The sequence below is a fragment of the Dendroctonus ponderosae genome, unplaced genomic scaffold (genome assembly GCF_020466585.1).
Source record: "Dendroctonus ponderosae isolate FM_Combo_2020 unplaced genomic scaffold, Dpon_F_20191213v2 Dpon_F_20191213_11, whole genome shotgun sequence".
In the NCBI taxonomy this organism is placed as follows: Eukaryota; Metazoa; Arthropoda; class Insecta; order Coleoptera; family Curculionidae; genus Dendroctonus; species Dendroctonus ponderosae.
In genome coordinates, this window is record NW_026017213.1 from 4,301,205 (window position 1) to 4,311,158 (window position 9,954).

The following is a 9,954-nucleotide window of genomic DNA, read 5'->3' on the forward strand; positions in this document are numbered from 1 at the left end:
AGTGAAATGGAAAACCCATTTCTAAGAATCCGGGTTTATGGCTGGTCCATTATCTCCATCCCAAGTTAAAGAATTTGTTGTAAAAGATTCTGCATATTACCAACACAGGGATCATCATGGTCAAAAGGACAAAACGGAGCAAACATTTTCCGACTTTTATTTTACACGACTTTTACCAAATAATGAAAAAGTTCCACGAGAAAAATGTTATTTATTTTTAACACTAAAACCCTTATCAGAGACTAGGTGGTCTAGCCGAATTGATGCAATTAGTCCTCTAAGGTTTCAATTGGGAGAAATATGTGATACTCTCTACGAAATATTATCTGGAAATAATTTTTACAATTCTTCGAAACATCTGGCAACATCTTTAGCAAGAAAGATAAAAAATTCAGTTTATTTGCATGTTAGTACTGTGGTACAACATATTAAATTGAGGTAAAATTGTTAGTAAAATTTTGCAAACAAAAAGTTTAACATGCCTATGGCTACTAACCACTAATTCTTTCAGTTTTACTAACTGTTTCAAGTTTCATTTTTACTAACCATGTAATAAATATATAGTTTTTATTTAATTGGCTTTTTGTCATAAAATTTAGAAAAAATATAGAACATAGTACCTAAAGTCTGGTTGACTGGACACCCACTATATTCCAAACAGTGGTTCAGTTCCACCAAGACTACCAAACCATCACTGCACCTCAAAGTGTTTTTTTTGGGGGGCTTGTTTATGAGAAAAACCCTGTTCCAGTCAACAATGTGGGAAAACAGTACGAATACCCGATGTATCTGGGCGAAGTGCCCGAAGAAGAGCTCTGGGACATAATCAAAATAAATGTTGGCGCAGTCACACTCATGTGCCGCGCCTTTATAGAAGACATGGCAAAGATGGGCAGAGGTGCCATCGTGAACATTTCATCTGGTTCTGAGCTGCAGCCTCTGCCTCTGATGAACGTCTATGCCGCCTCCAAGGTACCCACCCTGGCCTTAAAGCTTGAAAATCGGGCCCAAACTGTTTTTTTCGGTACTCTAGACCTACATCAAGAACTTCACACAGGCGCTGCGCTACGAATACGGCGATCGGGGAATAACCGTGCAACACTTGGCGCCGATGTTTGTGGCCACAAAAATGAACCATTTCAGCGAGAAAATCTACCAAAAAAGCCTTTTTGTGCCAGATCCGGAAACGTATTCCAGATATGCTGTATCCGTGCTGGGTAAGCTAGACGAGTCGAGTGGATATTGGGCGCATGGGATCCAGGTAAGGCTGCAAACGATAGTAGGCAGACTTCTCCAATTCTCCTAATTCTCCAATATTTCCCAGACATTCTTCACCACGCTTCCCCCAGTCTGGATCAGGATGTACATTGGAGGGTACATGAACAAGATATTCAGACAAGACTACCTGAAATCGGAAGCCCTTCGAGCCACGCAAATACACGTGAAGAACTAACGTCCATTCGGTGTTAAGTTAAGACCGCAAGTACAAATCCTGAAACCTGGAGGAGACCAATGATTGCCCCATAGTTTAGGAACGCTCTGTATTGTCATAATAAATAGTTGAAAACCCGAATAAAGCGTATAGCTGAAGATATTGATGTGCTTCAAGCCAGGAAGAAATTGACCCAAGAAACATGCAGGTGTATGCCCAGTTGCCTGCACGTCGGTACCAGTAGCAGGCAATTAAAATCTCGCTTCTTCACACAACCGGTACCGTTTTCTTCTTTCTGCAAGCGTGACGTCATGTGATCGCCGTTGCTTCCACTCCTGCACGCTAAACGATTTGGAGTTTTTGCAGGATGCTTAGGCGAGCGCATTTCGACTGAACATCCGTTTCTTCAGCTGGGCCTTCAAATCTTCACTCAAGCGCTTGCTGAGTATTCACTCGGTAAAACACTGAATAATTTCAGAAATGGAAGTTTGACTCAATTGATATGTGCTTCACTTGACTGTGCCTTCTTCAGTATTGGTTTCTTCGCCATTTTTTAAAAGAGTAGCGGTTGGTAGAGTTGGATCATTTTCATTTCTTCCTTGCTCTTCAATTTGGCACGGTTTCTTCCTTAATGTTTTCTAAGCCTTCTTCACTTGATTCTTCTATTGGCCCTTCTATTGCTTCGTTGCCATTCATCACTTGTACTTCCTCCTCACGAGCTCGTTTTTTTGCATCTGCTTCATTCTATCTAAAGGGACGGTTCTTTAACGCAACATAATTCTTCAATTAAATATTAATTTATGAAATCGTCATTTAAGTCTGACCTATTCTTCACAAAAATACTGCTGTGTCTTTGTCCTGTGACGTATCGAACAGGACTTCAGGACAGGATTTTCTTTGTCATCTTTGCATCTTCAGCATCTGCTTCACCAGTTTCCTATATAGATTAATTCGTTCGCAGCATTTGAGGTAAAGTTGAGTCTTCACCAAGAGAGCGTTGCGTCAAATCCAGTGGCGCTTCCAAGAAAAAACTTCTTCATTGGGCTTATTTTCTTTGCCATCCTTACGATGCTCTTCTTTAGCTTGTGCTTCGCCAGTTTTATAAATAGTTTCTTCCTTTGCCCTAAAGCCGGGATGGCAACCTATTCATTTGCGATCCTTCAAAGCAGCACTTACGGTAAAGTTGAGTCTTCACAAAGAGAGCGTTGCGTCAAATCCAGTGGCACCTCCAAGAAAACACTTATGTGGTTTCATTGGTGTTATTTCCTTGCCACTGTTTCGTCCTCATGATTTTCTTCTTCCACAGCTACTTCTTCCCTTCTTCATTAACTTGTTCAAATTTATTTTGTATCTTCAAATCAGCAATTTTTTGCGGCAAGTTTGAGTCTTTACAAACAGAGCGTTGTCTCGAATTCTGTGGCACTTGGAAGTGAGGACACTTGTTTTGCACCATTTCGCATCCTTGCTTAGTCCCCAGACTTCCATCTTCTCTATCTGCTTCATTCTTTCCTTAAGTATCTGCCTTGCTTCAGCTAAATCATCAGTCTTTGAGCTTATCGCACTGACATTTTCCCGATGAATCTTCTTAGGCAACGTTGTGCTATGTCTTCTTTTCTTCGACAGTACTTCTTCATCTTTACGTGACCTTCTTCATTTGCTTTCAATGCTAATGCGATGTGGGTCTTCAAAATTTCTTCAAATATTTCCACAGATGCTGACTGACTCATTGCCATAATTTCAAGTTTAACTTTAAGGCTCAAACTCTGCAGGTAAAAGCGCAGCTTCCAGGCCACAAACGGCAACTGCAGCAAAATAATTTTGAGCTAAAACTCCTCTAGTTCTTCCCCAATTAAGCTACTTGCTTTGGCACTTTCGGAGCATTTGGGCGTTGCAATGTCGCAGAAAAAAGGTCAAAACGACAGCGTGAAAACCTTGAGGAACCGATTGAAAGCCGATGACCAGCGGCCTAGTCTAAGTCTTGCAGGAATATCCGCAATCTTCGAGGTCTTCGACTATACACCAAGACGTTCACCCACTGGGCGCGCATGCGAACCGCTAATGGAAGAACGTATTTGGATTTCTTCGTTTCTTCAGCTGACAGTCGCTGGCTGATAATGCGAGATCGCTAATCGAAAGAATGGCACAGTAGAGCGACACTTCGGCAACAATTCCTCCGCAACGAGAAACGGAAAAGGTTCGGGGTTCTACGCGAAACATGAAATTTCAAACTAAAGTGGTGACCAAGTGACTTAGTGGTTCAATCAAAAGCGCCTTCCTGCGAATCTGCATGTTGAGCGACTAGAGGAATCGTGGAAATAGAAGAGGCAGTTAAGTAAGTAACTTTCTTCAATTGTCTGCTTGATTGAATGGAAATGGGTTGTGACTGGCATTGGAAATTAGATTTTTGCTCTTCGCTGCAGTTGGTTTCCATCCAATGAGCCAAACTTGACACATTTAACACTGAAAAGGTCAATTCTTGCATGCGTTATGTAAACATGGTCTGGCATTTCGAAATTGCTGATGTCTAGAACATCTTCAACTATCAGCACACTATTTGAAGAATAAAGAAATCATTCTCAAGAAAAGCCGCCGGAAGGCTGGGGAAATCTGGGGCCGCTGGAAAGGAGGAATCATCGAAAGATGATGGTCCAACTTTCGACCTATGACTAAGACTTTTTACCGGAAAATTTGCTGGGAGTCTCAGGAATTGCCCACTTTTGCAAGACTTACATCCGGATTCGTGGGGCCCAGTTGGGCAACGATATACAGTGCGTTCGTTCGATTGCGCGTTTGTGACACCTCAGCATTAATTTTCGTAATTGCGGTGCTTTTTCCTAGATTAATGGGGGCAATTAAAGCCTGCTGCTCCACATAGTTGCGCTGATTGAACAGGTTTCGACCAGATTGTGCATAACTTTGCGCCCATCCCTGGTAAATAGCGACCAGTTTTCCCACCCGATTTACATTAATAACTGTACCCATCGTAGATGATGATATTTATGGTGATGCGTCGATGAATGACGGCACAAAACAATGCTTAGGTGATACGTTAAGGCGCTTTCCTAACGGTTCAAGCCAGCAGAATGAAGGAAGGAAATACGGAGTTTTTTATACACGTGATGTCGTCGCACTTTTGTCTAATTAGAAAGTGTGCACTTTGAGGCAAAAAGAATAATTTGGCTTTGACACTCCTAGGCCTTGTCGATGAAATGGAAGGTTGAATGCTGACTCAGCGTCCAAACTTTTGAAATTCTTCAAGCGAGATTTTCCTTGCATTAACCGTATTATTATTTGAGCGAAAAATTCCGACGCCAGCTGGTAAATGTGGTAGAACCAGCCGCCAATATTAACCTACTTTCACTCGCGCTTTTCAAGCCGATACGATTTGCTATTTGGCTGGCGATATTTCATCAAGAAATACACCGTGATAGCCTCAAAAACCTCTAAAACAAATCGGCTGTCGAACAATGAAAAACGCGAAGGTAAAGAAGATTAGAATCGTTGGTAGTTTCCTTTCATTCTCTCGGCGGTTTGCAATTTTGCAACCGACAAACCAAATTTTTCCTCTCTTCATCATACGACCAACGATGATCATCTGAGGATGAAGAAATCGCTCTGATTCATAACGCATTGAACGAGCGAACGAAACGACATTGCATGGTGGTCGATTCCCATAAAACTTACAGCCCATGGGTAAAAATCTTCTGAGAACAATAAAAGCGGCTAATTCTCGACAATTTGATTGCTCTGATTCACACGAAGCACATTAATTTCCTATGTTGTGGGGGCTTTTTCGAGTATCAAAATTTACAATAATCCCTTGAATATCACATAAAGAAAAGCCTTAAAACATTAAGACAACCACTGAAAAACATCGTTCATAAGTTTGTGGATTTTGTCCCATCAGGCCAATCGAATTGGTCCAATAGACCGAAAAACGCCTTCACCTTCAAAAGCGCAACAACCTCTTAAAACTCCAATTAAAACATTATAAGAGACGTTAATGGCACTTTAAATAACCAACCGGCTCGAAAAGTGTCTTTTTCTCATTGGATGCTGCAAAATCAACCGGATCTTTGGTTAAGCCGATTTCAGTTTAGATGAGAATGCGATCAGCGCTTGTTGATCATTTGGCCATCGTTTGGTGGGCAAAAGGCAGCAAAGCAGTTACAAAACTCCCAATTGTGCCTAATTAATGTTATTTAGCTCACAAAGGAGACTTTTCTTGGATTTCTCGGTTGAAAAAACTAAAACTTAAAAACTTGCAAAGAAATCAATAATTACCGAACTAATAGAGCAAATATTTCTCTGTCCAATGGTGCCTAAAGTTTCCTTCTAGCTGCTGTTCATTTGGAGCAGCGACTTTTTGAAAACAAGCCTGATGTGACTGCCAGTAAATTCCACTGCTCATAGTCTAAAAATTGCTAAAAATCAACCAAACCCGCGAGGAAAACCGGATTTTCTGAAGTGATCAATGGCATTCGTTGGTTTCTCCTTCAAATTATATCCAAAGAAACACCATTTGAAAAACATTTACCCTGACGATTGTGACTGAAAATTAATACCTATTTCAATATTTTTTGCCAGGAATTGACGAAAATATCTAGGAAATCGACACGTGAAAGACTCATAGAGCAGATGTGATTCAATGGCCTCAAAAGCAAATTTTCCAAAAATTATCCTGCAGCGGTGACTGCCGAAAATGAATCAAATTGCCAAAAAACATATTTGAAAAACATTGACCCTGACGATTGTGACTGAAAATTAATACCTATTTCAACATTTTTTGCCGGGAATTGACGAAAATATCTAGGAAATCGACACGGGAAAGACTCATAGAGCAGATGTGATTCAATGGCCTCAAAAGCAAATTTTCCAAAAATTATCCTGTAGCGGTGACTGCCAAAAATGGATCAAATTGCCAAAAATCAACGAAAATTGTGACCAAATCGTGACTTATAGAAAACATTGACGAAAGATTTATCCATCAAATGATGTTTTGAGTGGGCATTTTTTATACAAAACTCTATATGCCGAATGTGGTAGAAAATCAAGTGCACCACCTACAAAATTCCCAAAAATCTAAGAAAATCGCGAGCAAATGCACACTTTTCTATCTAATAGAGCAAATATTTCTCTATCAAATGGCCCTAAAAGAAATCATTTAACTGTTTGCCATTTTTAGTAAAAATTTTTTTAAAAGTTTACCCTACCGATAGTGACAAAATTCATTGAACTATCTGCATTTAAAAATTGCCACAACTCGACAAAAAATTCTAGGAAATTGACACTTTCTATCCTAATAGAACAGGAATATCTCTATCAAATGGTGTTTAATGTAGTGTCCAAGCTGAGCCTTGCCTTGAGTGAGGAATTTTTATGCAAAACCCAATATGTCGAATGTGGCAAAAAATCAGGTGCAACAGCAAAATGTCTAAAATTGCCAAAAATCGAAGAAAATTGCGAGCAAATGCACACTTTTCATTCTAATGGAGCGAATATTTCTCTATCAAATAGCCCTAAAAAACAATCTAAAAGGTCGCCATTTCGAGTATTTTTTTTTAATTTACCTTGCCGTTAATGACAAAATTCACTATATTAGCATTTATTTACAAAATTGCCAAAAATCGACGAAAATTGCTAGGAAATAAACACTTTCTAATGTGATAGAACACATATTTTTCTACAAAATCATGTGTAAAGCAGTGTTTTCTTGTTTTAAACGGAAAAATGTTTCAAAAAACCCAATATGTAGAATGTGAGATAAAGTCAACTGCAACAGCAAAGTTCCTAAAACTGCTGAAAATGGACGAAACTTGCAAGCAAATCCCTCCAATCTAATAAAGCAAAGAATTCTGTATCAAATGGCCTTAAAATAGACTATCTAACAAGACGCGATTTTTTTTCAAAATTTTGGAAAAAGTTCGCCCAATGTAATATAAAATCAAATGCAACACCGAAGTTTCTAAAATTGCCAAAAAATCGAAGAAAATTGCGAGCAAATGCACACTCTCCAATCTAATAGGGAAAAGATCACTCTATCAAACGGCCCTAATCGAAACCATCCAACTGGTCGCCATTCGTAGGAGGAAGTTTTTGAAAAGGTTTATCCTGCATTAGTGACAGAAACTTAATTGCTCCATTCGCATTTAATAAAATGCAAAAAATCTACGAAAATGTTCAATAAGTGGTACAATACAACTTGATCTATTAATTTCAAATGCAACCTTCTGGCTCGTCCTGATGGCCCAAAATTCTATGACTAACAAAACCGAGCAAAATGGACAAAAAACCAGAGAAACCGCCGTTCAGGAACTGTCTGAAATTGCTAGAAAAAACGTCTCAAACCAGAATCTCAGACTTTTCACATTTACTTTCCAGTGGATGAAGTTGAAACTCTCCAGGCAAAAGAGGCAAGTTCTCATAGATCAAAACACAGTTCATTTGACGAAAAACCAGGCTCAAACGGCTAAGAAAAAACTCCCCAGTTGAGCGCTTTGCGAAGCCAAAAACCCAACAAATCGCCGTGCCCCAAATAGCCACAATTTTTTAGATTCAAATACCGTGCAAATTGTGCAACAATTAGTTAACAGAGCCTGAAAGTAGCGCAGCCTTATGTCACTCCACCACCACAACTTGCGACTTCCGGCGTTTTGACAAAAACATCGACCAAGAAAAATCATCTTCTGATTGGGAATTGGCCCGATCATCGGGCCAACCTTGCAAACATCGTCTAAATTGATCATCAGCAGCCGGCTTTATGAATATTAACCAGGGATGTGTGGCAATCGGGAATAATTATGATCGTTTCATAGTTTGATTAGCCATCATCGTTCAAGGCGGCAAAAGTGCAGCGAAGAACCCGAGTTATTTAACGCGTTGGGCAATCAATGTTAGAGAAAAACTGCGTTTGATTGGGCGGATAAAAACGGGCTTATTTTTGCTGTTAACAAGCGACAACTTTGGTTGCCCAACTTTGCCGCTCGCTTGGTTTTGGTCAGGCAAATCGGCAGGCGTGTTCTAACAAAATATAGAAAGCAAACTGCAGTTGCAACATTTGCGGAAAGTACACCGAAAGACAGTTCGAGTGGCAACAAAGACCCGATTGCAAGCGCGTTTATTGGCTGCCTTCTTTCAAGGAAACGACCAGCTTGGTTGCTGGGGCCCCACCTTATGACTGTTATTCCAATAATACCAATATCCGAATAAATAAATAAAAGGGGCGTTTGTTTTGAGGAATTTTATCTGGGACACACCCGACAGTCTGCGTTTGTGCCCCGAGCAAGACACTAATTAACATTCAAAATTAATTAGGAAAGCCACCACGTGTGGTGCAACATCCGACCTTGTACACACACACATTCAATCAAATTTGAAAAAATCTGCATTTTCAAGTCGGCAATTGTTTGCGCAATTGCTGGCCAAAACCATCTTGAAATTTTTCTCTTTTCAAATGGACGGTGTACGCGAAAAAATCAAACGGTTATAAAAATTATCTCAGCACAACCCGAGCGGCCCGGTTACCGTTAGCTGTGGTTAATTATCTGGCTGAAAGCGAGAGTAACTGTGAAAATGAAATTGCTTTCTTTCTAACCTGAGATGAACCTGAAGATTTCAATTTTCGGCCGTTAAACTCGACGTGCTTTGATTACTTTGATGCTGAACCGCGAATGACCGCAACTTTTTCCGGGACATCAACCATTATTATGTAATCGAAGGAAGATGTTGAAGAGCACAGGCCGGAATCTTTACTTGTTCGAGAAAATAATCCCTGTTTTCATCTTATTCCAGAAATGACTGCGAACATACGAAACGACAATAGTGACGACAATTTTTCCGATGATGAAAGCGCCCCGCTCACCGAAAATATTTATGGTGGAAGGTAAGTAACAAGCCAAAAAACCACTTTTAACTTTTAAAATTTGATGTAAAAAATAGATTATATGAAATATCACTCAAATCAAGGCGTAAAATCTACACAAATGTCCTTTTCTTCGCCTTCAAATTCAAACCACCTCAAATGTCCAGAGCGGAATTGTAAGACCCAAGTTTGCCAATTTGTTCCTAATCACCCTGTAGATTCACAGCAACGACATTTAAGAAACTTCAAGGAACTGTCATTCTTCAACTTTGTGGCAAATTTCAAGAGCCTAACTTTTCTAACTTCAGATTTATGAATGAAAAATAACTCGATGGAATAATGCAAAAAACCCAAGTTGAGGCTTCAAGTTTGAAAATTTGACAAAAACCACCCTGTAGACTCACAAAAATTACATTTAAAACACTGCAAGCGACTGTCATTCTTCAACTTTATGGCAAGTTTCAAGAGCCTAACTTTCCTAACTTCAGATTTATGAATGAAAAATAACTCGACGGAATAATGCAAAAAACTCAAGTTGAGGTTTCAAGTTTGAAAATTTCACAAAAACTACCCTGTAGACTCACAAAAATGAGGTTTAAAACACTGCCAGTGACTGTCATTCTTCAACTTTATGGCAAGTTTCAAGAGCCTCACTTTCCTA

General features: G+C 39.6%; 2 protein-coding genes across 4 annotated transcripts in view; both read left to right on the top strand.

Moving 5' to 3' along the window:
* The window catches only part of LOC109534741 (hydroxysteroid dehydrogenase-like protein 1), a 7,990-nt gene extending 6,417 nt beyond the window's left edge, over positions 1-1,573 (top strand). Inside the window, exons 5-7 of the mRNA XM_019900512.2 lie at positions 752-972; positions 1,034-1,261; positions 1,325-1,573. Of these exons, the coding sequence (XP_019756071.2) occupies positions 752-972; positions 1,034-1,261; positions 1,325-1,453 (578 nt within the window). The 3' untranslated portion in view covers positions 1,454-1,573. The remainder of the gene's footprint in view (positions 1-751; positions 973-1,033; positions 1,262-1,324) is intronic.
* A 1,895-nt stretch (positions 1,574-3,468) lies between these two features.
* Positions 3,469-9,954, top strand: part of LOC109534738 (chitin synthase chs-2) — an 18,532-nt gene continuing 12,046 nt past the window's right edge. Inside the window, exons 1-2 of one of the 3 annotated variants that reach the window (XM_019900508.2) lie at positions 3,469-3,764; positions 9,224-9,314. In XM_019900508.2, coding sequence (XP_019756067.2) covers positions 9,226-9,314 — 89 coding nt within the window. In that variant the 5' untranslated portion in view covers positions 3,469-3,764; positions 9,224-9,225. The remainder of the gene's footprint in view (positions 3,765-9,223; positions 9,315-9,954) is intronic. The other 2 variants (XM_019900506.2, XM_019900507.2) reach the window with 2 other exon arrangements.